Raw genomic sequence first — 19890 nt, 5'->3', positions numbered from 1 at the left:
CATCTTGAGCAACCTTAAGATCTCTTTCCGTTTTTCTAGGCAGAACCAAAGATAAACATACTAAGCCTTTAAATGGATTCTTACAGGAGATAAAAATAATGATTGGCCAAGATATAACAGGGTATCTCTGCTGACACATCTTCACTAGATCATATGTGCATGCAATTTTGTGTCTGCTTTGAACACGCAGTGAAAGGAACCATGATACCTTCACACGGTTACTCATTGTAAACTCATAGTTCTATGCTACTAAAGCCTTGCAGACAGGAACGAATGAGGGCAGGCAGAGGCACTGGCCATGTCCCATGGTCCAGCACCCAGCTCTAGATCCCTCCTGGAGATGCATGGACAGACTTATGCTATTCCCACTTCCTCTGGCTCCTTCCACCAGCAGTGGTGCTGATGCAACCTCCAGAGGAAGACAAGAGGCACCACAGTAACTCTCCCATAGTGTCAGCAGCATCTATCCCAAAGCCAACAGCAGGTTTATTAGCTGTATGGCTCAGGCTACTATTTCTTTCCAGTCAGGTGAGGGTGAAACTTTTAAAGTTCCCAGTCATGGTATAAGGATCTTAGGAGTGTAAATCCTATTGAGAAACATGACTAAGACTTCAGACTGCATTTCAAGCTATTTGGGTCATTCTAGCAATTCTAGCACAACCCAAATCACAAGAGTATCAGATTGCAGCATGGTTCGCAGGGCTTGTAAAATACAGCTCTAGATACATGGCCAGCTTTAAATAAGTGCTTTCTATTTCAAGAGGAGTTCACAGAAAACAATGAAGAAACTGTAATTAAAATACCTCCATTTTGGCAAAGTTTCACCAACTTAGCTGTTAGTTTTAAGTCAATGAATGCAAAATTAAACGTATAGGTATACAATGACCCTAATCACATGAACTGAAACCAAGAGACGGCACAAGGCTGTTACAAACTAAAAATATAGAATCCCAGACTGGTTTGGGTTGGAAAGGACCTTAAAGCTCATCCAGTTCCAATCCCTGCCACAAGCAGGGACACCTTCCACTAGACCAGGCTGCTCCAAGCCCCGTCCAACCTGGCCTTGAAAACTGCCAGGGATGGGGCAGCCACAGCTTCTCTGGGCACCCTGTACCAGCACCTCAGCACCCTCACAGGGAAGAACTTCTTCCTAACATCTCATCTCAATCTCCCTTCTGTCAGTTTAAAACCATTCCTTTGTCCTATCACTACATCTTCAGAATGAATCCAGTAATCGCCATAACACTGTTGACAGCTACCAGTTCTACTCAGTCCCATTTTCTCTAATACCTATATTATTAATACTTATGTCTTAATGTTATTGTTGATGTTTGACCCTCCTGTAAAATAAGTACTCTTTTAAGTACTGAGAAGTATATACTTTCATGCCTTAAAGTAAAATATTTACATACAATCTAGTAATACGTTTTATGCTAAAATTTTTCAATCAAGACTTGGCACGTGATAAAACAGCAATGCAAGGATAAGTCACCAGCCATACTCCAGTAACAGAGAAAAACCTGCCTCCTGTATTTTTCCTGTCCCTTGCTTTCAGCTCCCAAAGAATGCAGTGTTTAGAGGAAGAAAGTAATTCAGAAAAGGCTCAGTAGGCATTTTCAACCCAAATGTGGGTAGTTTTTATGACCAGCTCCACACAGTCTCCCTAAGGAAGGCTGCCAAAAACGAGGCCCACTTTCTACTTTGAAGTGCTACTGGTTTTCTATGAACCATAGGGTGGTTACAGGTGCTACACATTTTAGGACCAAAATGAAACCTTTTGTCACATTTATTTCAAACAGCAGTTGGTCTCCAGAGGGCATCTCTGGGTTGAGATTTACTGCTGACTTTACACCCAAATGCAATCCTGCAGCAGACTTTACCAAGAAGTAGTCTGGCAAGTAAATGTGTCAGTGATAACATAATGGGAAGCTGGAATTCAGCTGATTACAGTTATTCTATTTCTTCAGTATTTTTCTTCTAAGTGACATAATTCTCTATGGCGCTTCAAATTCTAACCTTTCAGATGACAGAATACTCCAGTATTCACTAATCCGATTAAACTTTCATTTCCTTTGGCCCCCACTTCTCCAAATCATCTACAGGTTTCACAGTGCACACCTCTAACGACACCTGCAGCACATGCTCTAGTTGTAACACTGATTCTAAGCAGGGTGAAAGCCACAGCTGGGCTCAGCTCTGAAACAGCTATTTCTGTCCAACAGCAGACAGCAGCAGGATCTCAGCCACAAAACTGTAGAATTTATTAGATTCATAGAAAATGAAACTTTCCCCAGTTTTATACCCATCAATGAAGATCTGACTTTGGTCCGGTTTGATTTAATAATTCAAAATATAAACTTATATTTATTGGCAGCAATTTGTACATATATATTGGCAGGTATTTTTTAGCTAAAGCATTTTAAGTAATGGGAGCTTTGCTCACTTTAGCATGTTTAATATACAACAAACACTTCAGGAAAACACAATAAAATGAGCTATAATTTGGTTTTGTCTCATAAAATATATCTTTCATTGCTAACAACCCCCTGTTGATGTATGTGGCTTGCACCATAAATGTTATGGTTTTCATCATATAAGGATTTCTCAACATAAACCCACAACAAGTGTTTCCTTTTCATCGCAGCACAAAATAATCACCTTCTACAAATCAAGTGTTCACATAGCAAAGCAAAATGCAAACCTGGTGAGTATACTTACTGGGCACCAGTTCTCAAGAAAACTACACTCTACATTCCTGTACAAAGACTTTAAATCAACGTTTCTCTCGTGTCAAAACAAAACTAAACCAAACAAACTCCCACACTCAGGAAAAGGCTCAAATTGCTTACCTTGAAGAAGCTCCGAAGAAAATACATTATGCTTAGCATTTTGGAAGGTTTAAAATGAGGAATTGTTCAAACTTTAGAACATCCAAGGCCTGAGTGAATTCCTGCACTCCTGCTGTGTCTTTAGTTACATGCTTTCTTGTTGCTATTTTGGACGGTCTTAGTACAAGGGAAGCATATGAGCCATGCCAGGAGCTTATGCTAAGGAGTTGCATAACAATTAGGACTTATCTGTGCTGCGCTGTAGAGTACAGCAATGCAAACAGGTTTGTTCACAGTTTTCTAGTCCCAGAACACTTCTACTAGGCATGCCCAGAATGATGCCATTGTATTTGCTAAAGAAACTAAAGCTATTTGCGAGTGCTTCTAAAAGAGCTGGAACTACAAAGGACAGCACATGTTCTCTTACATCCCCCCCAAGCTTTTGCTTTTGCCAACTGCAAGTTCAATCAGTGACTATTAGGCTTGCTACGGCATTTAAAAGCAAAGGCTCCCACACCACGAGCTTTCTAGTTACCATCTTTAAAGGTAAGCAAAAACTGCAGAACAAGTCTTTTGAAGTGCAGAAGAGTAAACACAGTTTCAGTTTCTTTTTTCCTCAATTAACGTTAAAGTCCCTTAAAGATTCCCTGTGCTCCAGTAACACCCAGCAACACAGACATGCAACTAATGCTGTGTAGTAAAGAATCTATCACATTTAGTGGCCAGGACTGAGAGTTTACAGGTAGTCTGCTCACAGTGCACTTAGAATTAAAGAACTACAGAGCACAAGCAAGCTCACAGAAAGAGATCACCCTGCATTACAGTAACTGTCAGCCACAACCCGATACTGCAGGCTGACATTTATTTTTTAAGTTTAACTATGGCTTACATTTGAATTATTCAAAGCACCCACTATTAAAATCTTTAGAGCAGGACAAAATGTTTCAGGGAGGTGCTCCAGAGTAGCTTCTGATGGCCACAGGGGAGCACAACAAGATACATGTGCAGTGCACCCAGCACAGGATGGTGCGAGTAAGGACACAAACCCCCACCGTGGTTGATACCCCATAAGTCTGCCCAAGACAAACACCATCTCGAACATGAAACAGGCCCTTTGACTTGCTCTGTGCAATCAGGGATCTCTGAGTCATCACACCCCCAGTAAGCGCACCCCCCCATGTGCCCTCAAATTGCAGTACTGCAAACCCCTCTCTAGCTTCCAGGAGCCATGCTTCTGCTTTTATATTTCATAGTTCATACTTCTTATTTAAAATATTTCATATTTTTATTTTAAAATTTATTTTAAAATTTTATTAAAAAATATTTCATATTTTATTTAAAATATGTCATATTTTAAATAACCTGGAGAACAGAAGGCTCCAGGGAGACCTTGTAACAGTCTTCCAGTATCTAGAAGAGACTGACAAGAAATCTGGGGAGGGGCTTTTGACAAGGGAGTTAGCAATAGGACAAGGGGGAATGGCTTTAACCTGACAGAGGGGACATTGAGATGAGCTCTTAGGCAGAAGTTCTTCCCTGTGAGGGTGGTGACGCACTGGCACAGGATGCACAGAGAAGCTGTGGCTGCCCCATCCCTGGCAGCGTTCAAACTCGACCCAGGGGCTTGGAGCAACCTACTCTAGTGGAAGATGTCCCTGCCTGTGGCAGGAGGTTGGAACTGGATGAGCTTTAAGGTGCCTTCCAACACAAACCAGTCTGTGACTCTATGATTATTGTTTTGGTAGTTTATGTAAATAAGACATTTTTGCATAAATCAAATACTTTAGAGCAGGAAGCCCTACTTTACCACGTACACATTTTTTCTGCCATTGTGGGAACTGCATAAAGTTAAGCATACACAGTGAAAAGGAAGGGCACACCTAAATAATAATTTCTAAATCACAACATAAGGCACAAATGCACTACAGTAATACTGTCTATGGTTTGATATGCCGAATGACAATACTGCTTCAGTGAAGTTCTTTCCTTCCATTTCTTATGCTTTCACAGATACAAAGACTGCTGGCATTATATACATACAGAATCTTTTAAAGTAAAACTTTCAGCCCACATTTTGGCAGGAAATGCAGATAAATACAAAAAAATACAGTATTAATTTTAAAAAAAGATCTGCTCGGAGGGAAATGGGTCTGGCATATGAGTAGTTTTCAATGCTTTTATTTTTTCATTCTTAAGTTTAAATTTGTCTGAAGGATTACTTTTCATGGTTTATTCTGAAATTACTGTCATTCTTTTAAACCCTGCTTATTCAAGAAACTGCAGGCAGACATATTTTCCTGCCTGCTTCTCCTGGTATTGACTCAATGAGCCACCCTCACAAGGTTCAGCTGAAACATTCTTTGCCTGAGCCCTGAAGTCAGATTCTTTGAGCAGAAGGAAATGCCACTAAGACAAGGTCTGTGGTGCCTTGGCTTTTATTTTTCACAAATGAAAAAGAAAATAAAACTTCTATTCATGTATGAAAGACTCCCCTGTCAGTAGTTTATCTTTTCTGAAATGAAGGTTAAAGCTCAGCTGCTCAGCACTCACCCTGTTTTTCCACACATTACTTGTCTGTGGGCTAGAAATAAGGATACTGCTTTTCTGTAATGTGCAGAGACCTTCCTCTCAGACTGGTACCTTTCTTGGACTGGTTTACTTCACCACATAGGATGCATGAATTGCACAGTATTCCCTTAATCCTGCAATTCCTTAAAGACACACTGCTATTACTGGAACTCTGTGGTTCACAGGGCAGCAGCGTGGCAGCAGGAGGGGCTGCCAGTGCCTGGACTGAGAGGCTCCTGCAGCCCATGCTGGAGCAGCTTTATCCTGCCGGTTTGTCAATGTATTAAAAGTTTTTTGATGCCCAAACTTGTGCATTTCCTAGAACATCACCCTACTGCCAACAGATTGGTTTTTTTCATAGCTAAACTTTCAGTTTCCTCCTCTCCTTAAAGCAAACAAGGGGTCCCCATAAGCTCACTACTATGAAGTCCATTTCCAGAATGAGGAATACCATAAACTTCCTTGCAGAACTGTGGTGATCATTTTTTTCAGTGTATGAATCCGAGGTTTCATTTAGTCAATGAGGATTAGGCAGTTAGGCACCAAAACCTTGCAGAGCACTGGAGCTAGGAATCTTTAAAGGCAGACAAGTGGCAATGAAACTCCATTACTAGTGCAAGGCTTTTCTTCCCATAATTTCTACTATTTGACTACTTCATGTACGATTCACTTGGGTTAGTTTAACACAGTTGGGTATTACGTAGATTGCATCATGTTGGCTTCCAAAGCCACTAAACGTAAGAAAATACGCTGATGTCATCCCAGCTTTATGGCTGCAAAGGTCAAAGAGGAGAAGTCTTGCTTGTGTAGTGCACAGCCTGAAGTGAAGATGGGAGGGACTGGACTTGCCCTCTTACCTCTTGTAAGAACATCATATACTTCTGTAAGATTCCTAAAAGGAACAATAATTTTGCCCTATGTTGCCTTTCCCAAGAGTACAAAGCCTAGAGATTCTATTATTTTCATGTCATAACCATCGTCTATTAAAAAAGGCACTGAATATGGTTCAGTGGAACCTTAATTTATAACCCCAGATGCTCATCTTTTGAAATAGTGCCATTTGCAACAAAAAGCTCCAAGAATGAAGACCTTAAGCTGTCACCCTGACCTGGGCAGTAAGGGACCTGCTGCAGGCAGCCATCACTAACTGCCTGAGCAAGATGACTTAAGTGACCGAACAGGTATTCCCATTTCTGAATGATCATGTCAGACACTTTTATCTCTGGTGTAATTGCTTATTTGCCCTTGGGCAGTTAATTTGATTACCATTATCATAAAAATGTACTTCTTGATGCAGTCTAACATGTCGGTTCAAGTACTCTTCAAATCCTTCTGAATTTCCCTCCTGTAACCAAAGCTCTTCAGTTTTCTGTCTTCATAGAAGGTAAGAGATTCTGGGCTTATAATGGGAAACTGCACCTTTGGGAGCTGAGATAGGTATTTCTGCGTTTTACCACAGCCTCAGCTCTTGGCTGGGCAAACGTGTGCTACTAAGCCAGAAATCTCCGTTCACCAACACTGGCCACCACTGCCCAATAAAATCCCATTACTTCTGGACATCAGCAAACAGCAATTAAGTTAGAACTTCTCAGTGCAAGAAATCTGGGAATCAGCTTTAATTAAGAGCTTCTAAAGAAAAATAATAAAGAAAATCAGAGCAGCAAAAAATATGGATCAAACCCATGGAATTTGGTCAGTAATGGCACCAGTATTGATTCTGTCAAAGCATGTATGGGGAGCTACTGGTGCTTCCAACAAGGAAAAGCCACAAGGACTGCTCCCACGTGTTCAGTCCCCTGCCTCCAGGCAGATGATGTTTTTACTCCAGTTTGACACCTCCACTGAAGACTGAGCCCAGACTGTGAGACACAACAGCCCTGTTCTGAATCTTGCAAGATAAACTCAGAGCTGGTTAGATCTCTAAAGTTCTCTTCTAAAGGAGAGGCATAGGTAACACAGAATTAGATGACTATTCCAACAGATAGCTCTTACTATGGGAAAATATCTTACTCATATTCATTTAAAAATGCCTTGCAGTAAATAGCTACAAACCAGTGGGGCAATAGTTGCCTTTGACCCTAATAAAGCCAGTCAAATAAAATCCAAGCAGAATTTCTAGAAGGTATTTACTGAGTCCAGAGAAAGTCCAAAGTAGGAATACTGAGATCCCAAACTACAATTCTGCCCTCAAATATGCTCAGTACAACTCGGTCAAATGGAAACTTGAATGCAGTGAAGACATAGGCTTCTGTGATTTTTTATCCTGTGTTTGAAGAGAAGTCCTGCTGGTAGTAAGCTAGTTAGAAGCAGCATGACTGGCATCTGCACCTACAATTCTCCGCAAGTTCCAGGTCAGGTGGATGGCAGATGAGTGTCATATGCAGGGTGTAATGAAGTAAAGTTTCACTAAAGTTATTCTGAAACTCACAATAACTGTCTCAGAGTTATAACTGTTATCTTGAATTCAAGTCTGCCATTAAACCTCCTGTACCTGGCCGGAAATATTACTGTGGTGCAAATGAAAACCCAAGCCATCACTCTCAATGTACCCTACACTGGACATAAAATCCATTTTCATGTTTTTGCATCAGCCCCAGGTACACAGAAAGTGCTTGCACCCACTGTAAGGTGAGATGCAGTGGTACCATGAGCGCTAATGGTACAATGTCAAGAAACCAGGACAGAAAGAGACATAAACCAAAACTAGGTATTACTGGTCTGATGGAAGACTGAAAATTAAAACTGTATCAATGCTATTAAAATTGCTTTCACGTCAGAGTCCTTCTCCCACTTTGAGGGCCTGACTCTACTGGAACTGATCAAAGCAGGCCTCTGAGGAGATCTGATAAGACCATACTCTTTAATTACGTGATAAGACTCTGGTTAGGACAATAATATCTTTCAAGGGCTCACAACATTCATATTCCTAATCGAGAAAGCTTAATGACAATAGCTACACAATACGCAATAGACTGCATAGCTATAGACAAAATATACCACCATTGTCATATATTGCTACACTTTACAGTGGAAAATATGAAATGTAGATCAAGCCTTTGAGCCTGTAAACACACAGTCCAAAGTGTTGTGCATACAGGCATAAGAAACAGTATTTCTTAGTACTCCTTTAATACAGAATGATGACCAACTTGTTTTCCTGCTTCCTGCCTTGTTGATCTGGCAGCACTCCTTCCAGGAAGACAGAGCACACATTTCCTATGCTATCTTCAACATCCATTCACTGCGTCTTAACATTTTAATTTCCTTCCCCAATCCCCAACCTTGAAAGCCTCTAAATCTTTCTTCACCACCTTGACTGGAGATGGTTTTTATACACAGAGAAACAGAAACATTGATTCTTTCTTCTGGGTACCACGGGACTCCAACTATTTGCTCACTCTTTATTGGCAAGGCATATCATATAAGATATTATTATGTCCCCTGTTATGTTCTGCTAGCAACTCATTTATCAACCTGTCCAGAAGAGCACAAATGGCAGGATGTCTCAATAACCAACGGAGGAGAACCAAAGGATGCCATAACCAGGTAATTACCATTTTTTTACTTTGAGGTAAGCAGTTCTATAACAATGGTGGATTTCAGCAGAGCATGGGAGAAGAAATCAACTGATTCTTTTCACTGAGATGCAAATACCACAGAAGTCCATTTACAGTGTCATAACCATTTCAAGAACAGTCCTTGCACTTGAAGAGCTCAGGAGTAACTCAGGGACAAGTTTTGGAACAATACAACCTAAAAAACTAATTTCATTTTCTAACCTACAAACTCCTTCATTTTTTGGCTTTCCAAAAGAGCTCCAATAACTGCATTGTAATTCTGAGACCTTCTCATAGCAACTTTCCATGACAAGAAATGGAAAACCTGAGAAAAGCTGACAGTGAGTTAAAATAGTGACAGCATCGCCAGAGAAGAAAACTGGATCTGGATGATCTAAGCAATGGAGAAAGTCAAGGACATAGAGCTTTAATGAACTCACATTTGCTAGGCTGTTTTGTCTGCACAGGCAAAAAAAAAAACTTAAGACACCAAAACAGTGGGCGATGAGTCTCTCTGCTAAACCCCCTGAACAGCGGCATTTTGTTTCAAATGAGGGTGAAGATCTGTCAAATCTATATTCTAAAATAGGCCAAGTGTAAAAGATTCATTACATTTTATTTTTGCCAAACATTCTTATTGAATGTTTTAGATCCCTTTGGAAGTTCAAGGCATAAGGAAAAGAAACACAACCACATTATCCCATAAAGAATAGTTTTAAAATATTTTTACAGTAATGGGACAGATTTTATACAGTGTGTAATGCGACTATTTTGGCTTGCCTATGCTCTAACACTGTGCTCTGTGCTTGCAAGCTCAGGCTTGCACACAGCCATCTGTAGCAAGCCTGCTTTGATCATTACTTCTGCTCCTGTCCGTTGCACCAGGCCTATCTTGAACAAGTAGCCTGCAAAAATCTCTTTCCAATCAGCAGGAAAAGTAGGGAAGATGGACATAAGGGAGAATGCTGCCCCAAAAGGTGCAGCGCAGGGAAGGAATGGAAACATTTCGAACTCAGAAGATGTCACTGCACCCTAGTCTTCACGTTGTTTGTCTATGCCTGGCATTAGTAATAGGACTGAAAGCCAGCTTGATTGTCTATGATTTAGCAGTAAATCAAGGCAGGACACGAAGCTTTGTTCTGAGTCATTAAGGGTTAGCTACTTGTTTAATAGCCCGCCAGATGCTCCCTTTGGCTCTCCACAAAACCAGTTCTTTCCTACAAAGTACAATACAGACAAAAAAAAGTTTCCAAGAAACATTCATGTGCTTGCAGAAGATACTGACTTAGAAGAGCTGGTTTTCTCAGGCTGTCAGCTGTGTATCAAACCATGTTGGACTGTCCACTAATTTACAGGGTATGTCATTCCTTACTCTCTTTCAGTCCTTGCTGTTTAATCACTGGGCTTCAAATAACACATACTAAAGCTCAGGTGAGTCACCAACATAAGAAAAACAAGATTAAGCCTGTCATATCCCATCTGCTCCATGCACATAAAACCAGTTGCACAGCTCCAGGACAGAGAAAGCTGTAGAGTGCCATGGAAAGAAGCCTACTTCCATTTTGCCATAGTCTCGATTTGCCATCTTTGGTTCAGTGCAAATTAATGTTAACACTATCTTCTTGCTTTTTTCTCACCTGAGCTGTGTATTGCTTTTTAGGAAAATCTCACCCCAACAACCTTCTCTACAAACAGAAGTTCATTTTAGTTTCCATTTCCTGGGACAGACTTGATACATCAGGAAAGCAGCATGCTGCTTCATGTCTTGGCAAAACTATGCCAGCTACAAAAATAATGCTACTGAAAACTCTCCCTCCAACCATTGTGAATAGCTGAACCAACAGCTGAACAACTGTACAGTAGAAAATAAAGGCTTTCATATATTTGACCTAAGTCATTCAAGATGAAATGAATTCTAGATATTTCAAACTGAGAAAACTGATTTCTGATTTGCAAATTGACCAAGGCTGTAAATCCACCTATGAAAACCTTCTCTCTCTCATTAAGCACCTTTCAATCAGCTAATGTTAGGACCCCTACCTCAAATAAACAAATCCATTTCAGCTGTTGACAACTCTTTCCTTGCTTTAAATCTGCTGTTTTGTTTGAAATGTTCAAGCAAGATGTCATTAGGTATCTCCACTTAGATGATATTGCCAAATAGCTCAGCATACATTTTTTTCTAATGAAGGCATCATTATAGGAGCAGTAAATCTGTCTGTATTACACATTTTTATACCCTCATCATTTTTATGGCAGCAACCATGACACAGTTTTTTAGAAGGCTTTTTATTCTCCTATCAGTTGCTCAAACCACACAGGGGACTCATTTGGTTCCAGTTAAACTCCAAGCAAGCCTTACTTTTAACTAATAGTACTTGTGCTTGTACTTTCACATATCCCAGGTTTTGTAGGTAATATCCACTTAAAAAATAACTAGGAAAACTAAGATTGAAAACAACCTAATTTCCTCCACAAATTTCTGCATCACACCTGTATGCGGTACAGCTGACTTTCAAGCTATTGCTGAAGCCTATACCTTCCATTTCCCGCAAATCAATGAAAGGAATATATGGATATTAGATATGGTTTCAGCAAACATAAATTTTCATGTAAGTTTCTACTGACAATCAGCATTACCCCAGGAAAATCTATTTGCTTAAGGGGGCCCTGAATATAAATGAAAGCATAGTTTCCATATGAATCCCATTCTGGGTATAAATATCCCCACCATAAATATCCATGGTGAACTTGAATTAATACCTGATTTCTTTTTGCAAGGCAAGGAATCTGTAGAGACTGTATCAGCCAAAAAGTTTCAAACAGGAGTAATAAAGACAGGTTTTTAAATCCATACCAAACAACTGATCATCTCCACTGCCATTTCACAGTTTGCTTTTAGGACCCCTATTTTCAAAAAGGAGTCAGGACTCATAAAATGTTCAGGATTTTAAACATGATGTGTAGATCTCACCAGCAAGTCTCCTACTCCATTCTTGAGATGTCAGAAATATCAAGCAGTGCTTTGTCCTGATTTCAGCTGGGATGGAGTTAATTTTCTTCCTAGCAGCTGCTGCAGTGCTGTGTTTTGGATTTAGCATGAGAATAATTTTGATAACACACTGATGTTTTAGTTGTTGCCCACTAGTGCTTACCCTAAGTCAAGGACTTTTCAATCTCTCATGCTCTGCCAGTGAGGAGGGGCACAAGGAACTGGGAGGGAGCAGAGACAGGACACCTGATACAAACTAGCCAAAGGGGTATTCCATACCAGAGAACATCATGCTTCGTGTAGAAACAGGTGGAGTCGGCTGGAAGCCACCCATCACTGCGCAGGGACTGGGTAGGCATTGGACAGCAGGTGCTGAACAATTGTATTGTGCAATTTTATTCCACTCTCATTTCATTGCTATAATTATTAATTGTTGTTGTCATTATTATTATATCGTACTTACCTTGTTTTTTTTTTTAATGACCTGTTCTTATGTCAACCCATGCGGTTTACCTTTTTCCAATTACCTCTTCCATCCCACCCATAGGGCAAATGAGTGAGTAGCTGCGTGGTGCTTAGTTGCCAGGTGGAGTTATACCATGACATCTTTTTGTGCTTAAGGGATTCTCACTGCCATTTGCAATATCTGAACTTGCTCATAAGTCAGCACCTTCTGGACCAGATAAAGAAGTGACCTGAAGCTGTTCAGCTTCTGAAACACCGAGGTCCTCATCTTCCCAAATATTTGCTATACCTTTCCAACTGGAAAGGATCATCAGGTCTCACGTTAAAAGCAAACAGAAATTACTTCATTATGTGAAAAAAACCCACACTTTTAAGACTGTTTATAAGTAAGCAACTCACTTTCAGCTAGAAGCCTTCTATAACTGGTTCCACATACACACAAGCTTGTTTTACAACTTAGTTTCCCAGGGAGCAAGAAGAAACATTCAATATCCAGGATGTTTGAAGAATGGTATTCTCTCAGACAGGAACTTCATGAAACCAGTTTTACGATTTTGTGTTTTCAAAGGTAAGTGTGTACAAGGTGTCGTCTGCTGTTCTTGTTAGGAGAACACAGGGAAGGCGATACATTCATGCATCTGCAGCACGAAATTCCAGGGTTTGGCAAAGTATTTCACATGTATTAAACTGACAAGAGAAAATCAAATGCTGTTTAAATTTCACTCAAATGAAAAGGCTGCATATTAGTTGTCTCTAAATTGGAGATACATCAATATGATAGATGGACCACTCGGTGTATAAAGAACTGGCTGGATGGCTGCACACAAACAGTTGTGGTCAATGGCTCAATGTCTGGCTGGAGACCAGTAACGAGTGGTGTCCCTCAGGGATCGGTGTTGGGACCAGTCTTGTTCAACATCTTTGTCGCTGCCATGGACAGTGGGATTGAGTGTGCCCTCAGCAAGTTTGCCGATGACACCAAGCTGGGTGGTTCAGTTGATACCCTGGAGGGAAGGAATGCCATCCAGAGGGACCTCGACACGCTTGTGAGGTGGGCTGATGCCAACCTCATGAAGTTTAACCATGACAAGTGCAAGGGTTGGAGCAATCCCAGGCACAGCTACAGGTTGGGCAGAGAAGAGATTCAGAGCAGCCCTGCAGAGAAGGACTTGGGAGTGCTGGTCAATGAGAAAATGAACATGAGCTGGCTTCAGTGTGCACTTGCAGCCCAGAAAGCCAACCGTATCCTGGGCTGCATCAAAAGGAGTGTGACCAGCAGGTCAAAGGAGGTGATTCTGCCCCTCTACTCTGCTCTCGTGAGACCTCACTTGGAGTATTGTGTGCAGTTCTGGTGTCCTCAACATAAAAAGGGCATGGAACAAGTCCAGGGGAGGGCCATGAGGACAACCAGGGGACTGGAGCACCTCCTGTATGAAGACAGGCTGAGAAAGTTGGGGCTGTTCAGCCTGGAGAAGAGAAGGCTGCGTGGAGACCTCAGAGCAGCCTTCTAGTGTCTGAAGGGAGCCTATAAGGATGCTGGGGAGGGACAGTTCATTAGGGACTGTAGTGACAGGACAAGGGGTAACGGGTTAAAACTTAAACAGGGGAAGTTTAGATTGGATATAAGGAAGAAGTCCTTTCCTGTTAGGGTGGTGAGGCACTGGAATGGGTTGCCCAGGGAAGTTTGAATGCTCCATCCCTGGCGGTATTCAAGGCCAGGTTGGATAGAGCCTTGGGTGACATGGTTTAGTGTGAGGTGTCCCTGCCCACGGCAGGGGGGTTGGAACTGGATGATCTTAAGGTCCTTTCGAACCCTAACTATTCTATGATTGTATGATTCTATAATCACTTTAAATTGGTGCTTGCTAGAAGGGGAGATAAGCTGGCAACAGGCTACTGACAGTGCTGGCCAGCGTGTTTTCTCTTAACCTTACTTGGAATTAAGTGAATAGGTTTATTTTGCATTTTTAGTTATTTCTAAATTTGGCTTCTACTCAACTTAAGCTTTCCCCCAAGACTCCCACATAGAACACACAGATACAGTCCTGTGACTTGCTCCTCCCTAAACTAAGCAGTATGATGAATCAGTTTTAGCTACAGAGTTAATATTTGCAACAAGTGATGCATGAACTCCTACATGGGCAGGCTTGGGAAGGAAGAGAACCTGGCAGAAAGGAGCTTCACTGGCCAAATGCTTTTATAGTCCCAGCTCCATTGCCACTTCCATTTTGTTTGCCCAGAGTTCATTCATTTCAAATTGGAAAAACAATATATAAGATGTTCTTGTAAGTCTCTTTTATAGCTACAAAGTTTTGCTCCACTTCATATGCCACCATTTTTGCAGTAGATAGACAAAAGCCAGATTAGAGGAAGCAGGAAAGATATGCTTTATGACTCTGGGAGGAATGGAGACGTAATAAATAAGAAAAAGAAAGAAGCAAAATGGGAGACACTAGACCAAGCTTTTAAGTAAAGTAATTATGTGAAAGACAGAGCGGAGACAAGCTGTATCACAGGTGTTGCATCTCCCTTCCATTTCCACAGTCCTAACAACTAAAGAATAATGTTCTCTTCTGATATATCTCATTTCAGCTGATCCTTTACTATACCCTGTAGAGTAGAATAGCTTCAATAGGAAGGCACAAGAACAGTCTTACCACAAAATACTTCCAACACATGGTTAAATTATAAGGGCCGAGAATACTTTTTCAAAGAGTGAGAAACATGGGTTTTACGTGTCACATACAGGAAAGAAATGAAAGGTAAGTGTCCTGAGTCCTGACTGTTTTAACTACTGTGCTATTGTATAAAAAGTGAAACCACCATCACCTGACAAGTCTTTCACTTGCAAAGCCCAAACCTGTAAAAACATTGACCACACAAAGCACCTCAGGTAAGCTGAACAAAAGAATGCCTAGTTTACAGATTCCACTATAAACTGAGGAACCAGGGAACTCACCAAGCAACCTCAGCTGCACTGAGCAGTTCTGAGGATTTATATCTTGGACTCAAGTATTTATTCCTACCTAAGACTTATCTGGATACAGCATTTGGCTTCTATGCTCCCAATTCGTCAGCTTTTCCCTAATGATTATTGTGCCTCCCTGCATTGCTATAATTGAACAGCAAACACAAAAAATGCAAGGTGCTCACATCCTATGACAGTGGAGGTGCACGAATTATATAGAAAGGTGTGAGAGCTCTGAGAGCATTATTAACATTCATAAAACAAGTCTACGTAATACCAACAAAATTAATGAAATGAACTAGTAGGACTAGCATCAAACAGGGCTCTTGGTACAAGGTCTTATCCAAGATCAACTCCATTTAATATGAGAAAAGGCTTCAGTTCTGGAAACTCACAGGTTGACAGAATCAAACAGCAGTTAATTCCCCCAGGTTTTTTTTTCCATGGAAAATTACACTGCTGCTTTAAGCTTTTGAGCTGTAGTTATTGTACATATATGGGACACAATCCTAGGAAAGGCTGAACACTTTAGCTTGTATTGTCTTCAGATGACTAATTAAAGTACACTGCTATACTGTGCATATATGATGTATAGTGTACTGTCATATAATTTAAAATCTATCATAATTTGATATCATAATACATCAGAGGGATAAGAGAACTTACAATTGTATACTTGGTACTGTCAAAGCTTGGTAGAATGATTATGCTATAAAACTAGCTTTCCATTAAAGGATATTCCTGAAATTTCTTTCAAGCTGGCACCTGCTATGGAACATGTGAAACAGATTTTTTTCCTGAACATCTTCTTGTGATGCTCAAATACTCCCACTTAAAAAAGCCAGAATTTGTTTTAAATTGGTCGAACATGGATGATTAGTTCATATCCCTGCAGATACAAAGAGCCTTTCTGACTATACCATGAATAAAGCATATTCCCAACTCGAATAGAAGTGACTACCTGGATGTGGAGCTGCCTCTTCTCAGAAGTACTCTCTTCTGTTTCTCCAGCAGCCCTTCTTACAGCACTTCCTTGGCACGTCTGTGCAGAGATATAGGAAGGAAAAAAAAAAATCAAGTCTATCTTTAGGGAACAAGGAGTCATCAGTACTATTGCTTTCAGTTTGCCTGGCCATGGGAGAGAAAAGCAGCTTTCTTGATTAAAAGTTCATCAAGAGTTAACTAAAAAGCATGCACATAAAATAGGGTTAAAAGAAGATCACTCTGGTTGCAACAACAAGGTTTCAAATATTACAAATCACCAGGATGAAGATTACTAAAGCGGTTCCCTTATATATTTGAGTACAGTCTTTAATTATATAACATAAAGGGGTTTTCACAAGTTCCATGTTTCACTCAACACAGGAATCAATAATACTCATTTAATACTTGGCTTTAGCATCATTGTTCAGGGTAGAAATGAGAAGGAAGAAGCAACAGTGGTAGGCACCAAAATGCCCCTATAACTTTTTGTGCTATGGAGTACCAAGGGCATGCTGGTGGGGAAGAAGAGCACAGCCCATGCTCCCTTGCCAGCAGCAGCAGCTATTACAAAAGCTGTGGCTTTATTTGGGTACCAGTACAGATTTCCAGGAGTGAAGTTTCTGCTGTTCGCAGCTCTGGCAACTCACTTGAACCCACTTCCTCATTAGTGCAGGAACTCTTCCACATGCCCTAGAGGTTTACTGGGCCTTCTCTTATCTTCTTATCCCTCCACTCTCCCTGTATCCCATCTGTCCTTGATCTGCAGTCATCTGGAAATAAAGTTTCTGCCCACTGTCTCCCACATTTATCCTGATCATCAGAACCCAGCTACACAAAGCAATAGGGATCAGGGGTATGTAAATGTGAAGTTCCCAGTCAAAACCTGAAAATAAGACAAGTGGTAGAATGCCTTCATTTCCGACAGTACATACCCCCTCTCAGTCAAATGCAAAGTCTTCATTAAAACTTTGGAAATCATGTCAAACATTCAGGTTTAACATGAGTCAGATCTCTGGAGGGAGAGGAACTGGTCATAAGTGAGGTTTTGTTATAGTTGTGAGAGATGAATACAGTGGATGGAGTTTCTTTATCATCTGGCCAAAGACGAAAGTCTCAGTGTCTAGTCTGTCATGGAAAATGACTTCTGTGAGCATCTGATGAGGGTGAAGGTCATGCATTTGTGCTCCCATCTTCCAGGCTTGTACCATGGAGACGTCTCACTTGGTTTGCTTATGCAATATGATTGTTTACAACATCAAACATGAATGCCTTAAAATAATATTTCAATTGCAAGTGTCATCAAGCTCCAACTTCTCTGAAGTCACATTTATTTCCACAAGAGGAACTGATGTTAGTGCAGCAGAGACCTCACTGACTTAACTGAATTCAACCTCATAAGGAGATAGAGGAGCAAATCTCTCTCCCCAGAGAAAGTACTAGTATACATGAAAGAGAAAGCAAGTGAAAGAAATTACAAAAGAAAAAAGATGAAAAGCAAGAAACACAATTAGGCTGAGCTTAGTCATTAGGGGGTGGCCAGGGCTGCCACTTGTCTGTCTTTGAGAAACACTGAATCTCTTGTTTTAGTCTTCAGCGATTATCTGAAACTTGTAACAGGGAGTGTGAGATATGCTGGCACAGATGGAGCCCAAGTCTGGTAGCTGATTTCCTACTGCACTATTCTCACAAGTAAAGGCAAAATCAGTACTTAGCACTAGTGGTTTTAATCATTACTATATTCTTCATGAACAATCACACCAGGAAGCAGCTGCCACTTACTTTTACTTGTGATCCTACAATAGTTTTCCACCGTAGGCTTTTCATGTCTGGATGCCAAAGTGGCTCCACACCATTGAAAAAGGGAGGAGATGCACTGCTGAGCTCTCTGTAAACAGCTGCCAACTTCCTCTGCTCTTCCCACCTTAGGCTGCAGAAAGTGTGCTAGATCTACAGTGCTCAGGGATTAAATGATTGCAAACACACCTTTTTGATGCACTGTCAGATTTCTAAAGCTTAGCCTTTTGCTAATTTAGGAACACATGTAACTAATTGTACTGTGTCTAGCTCAGATTACAGCTGAGGACAGATCTTGTGAACAACTGGGAAAGAACTCTGCCTTTGCTTTTAGTGGGGGAAGCACTCTCTAAGTATAATGCCATTGGAAATGGCTGAAGGGGATTGCATCTGGTTAGGGAGGAAATTACAACCATAATAATTAGCATCAAATTAGCTGTTGTCTCATCTTGAGCCACACAAGCCCATCACATTCCTTCTAGCAGCTGCCCTCTGCTGGAAGAGCGTTCTGAAGAACAGCTCCAGGTAGGAAAACCTTGGTGCTGTGCACAGGCCAACTGAGGGCCACGGGTTACTTCGACATTTCTGCTTCATTTCCCTGAAAAGTGGTTACGAATGGGCCACTTGTGAGTTAATCCAGGTGAGACCAAACAAACCCTGAGCAGATGCCCCCTGCCCAGGGGCAGGAGAGCTTCGACAGGCCACCTGGAGTGATTGACACCCCTCTAGCATAGCACCTCTCCTCATGTGGTTATCTAGTTTCTGTCAAGTGGGTACACAGCACTTGCTGTATTTATGTCCAAGACTTCTAAAACCTTGACTAGAATCATGTTTGCAAAGCCTTAAAATAAGGTCTCCATGTTAATCAGAAAGGGCTCTCTAGTTGCAATTATATATTATAATAATTATTATAATAAATAAATTGAATTCTTGATACTGTCTTCTCTCTGAGTTTGACTACATGTTGGTACTATTTCATCTTCAGAGAGACCAATGAAATCTTTAACTAGGCAGCTCCATGCTTGGTGCTCCAAGCTCAAGTCACTCACCATCCATCCCCATCCTTTCTGCACAGGTGATGGTTGTGGGGTCGTGACTCAGGAAGATCACAAAAGCTTGAGCCAAAGCAAAGGAAGCAACAAAAAAACAGGATGGAAACCCTGCCCAGGGACATGGCAGGTCTCCAGGCAGGAGGCCTGGCCAGGCAAGGCAAAGGGATAGGTGTTGCAGACAGAGCGAAGATGGGTAACTAAACAATAGGCTCAAATTTAGCACAGAATTTAAGGTAAGACATCAGGAAAAAAATCCAACCTAAAAGGTCAATTCGACCATGGAATAATCTTCTCTGGGAAGTGGTGCTTGGTCTAGACAAGTCACTCAGGATGTGAATGGCTTGGCACTGGCAGATGGGGTGGACTGGATGGGGCAATAGGTCATTTTCCATCCCTGCATTTTATGGTTCTAAATTTTCACTCAGGAGAAAACAGCAGATGGAAACAAAACAAAACTAAAAGATAAGAGCCAAGGCCAATCAAAAAAGAGGGAAAAAGCCAGCAGCTAGGGGACTGCTCAAATGGCATTTGACATGGCAGGAGGAATCACAGACTCACTGTAGTGGGAAAGGATCTTGAGTCCAGCTCCCTGCTCACATCCCACTGGAACCAGTAGCCTCCTAGGGTGTACCCAGCCAGAGCAGCCCTTTGGTAGGGTCAGCCTTGCTCCTCCACCTCCCTG

The 19890-nt window shown here is 41.2% G+C and overlaps 2 protein-coding genes across 2 annotated transcripts in view; both read right to left on the bottom strand.

Annotated features, from left to right (window-relative positions):
- ARHGEF4 (Rho guanine nucleotide exchange factor 4) overlaps window positions 1-3047 on the bottom strand; it is a 165972-nt gene extending 162925 nt beyond the window's left edge. The window contains 1 exon segment of the mRNA XM_062621737.1: window positions 2850-3047. Coding sequence (XP_062477721.1) covers window positions 2850-2888 — 39 coding nt within the window. The 5' untranslated portion in view covers window positions 2889-3047.
- PLEKHB2 (pleckstrin homology domain containing B2) overlaps window positions 1-19890 on the bottom strand; it is a 469993-nt gene that overhangs the window by 223866 nt on the left and 226237 nt on the right. The window lies entirely within an intron of this gene.

This window comes from Pezoporus occidentalis, unplaced genomic scaffold (assembly GCF_034315485.1).
Source record: "Pezoporus occidentalis ecotype Australia unplaced genomic scaffold, CSIRO_AGI_Poc_V1 ctg233, whole genome shotgun sequence".
Lineage (NCBI taxonomy): Eukaryota > Metazoa > Chordata > Aves > Psittaciformes > Psittacidae > Pezoporus > Pezoporus occidentalis.
The sequence above is the reverse complement of the archived record's forward strand: the minus strand, read 5'-3'. Positions and strand labels throughout refer to the sequence as shown.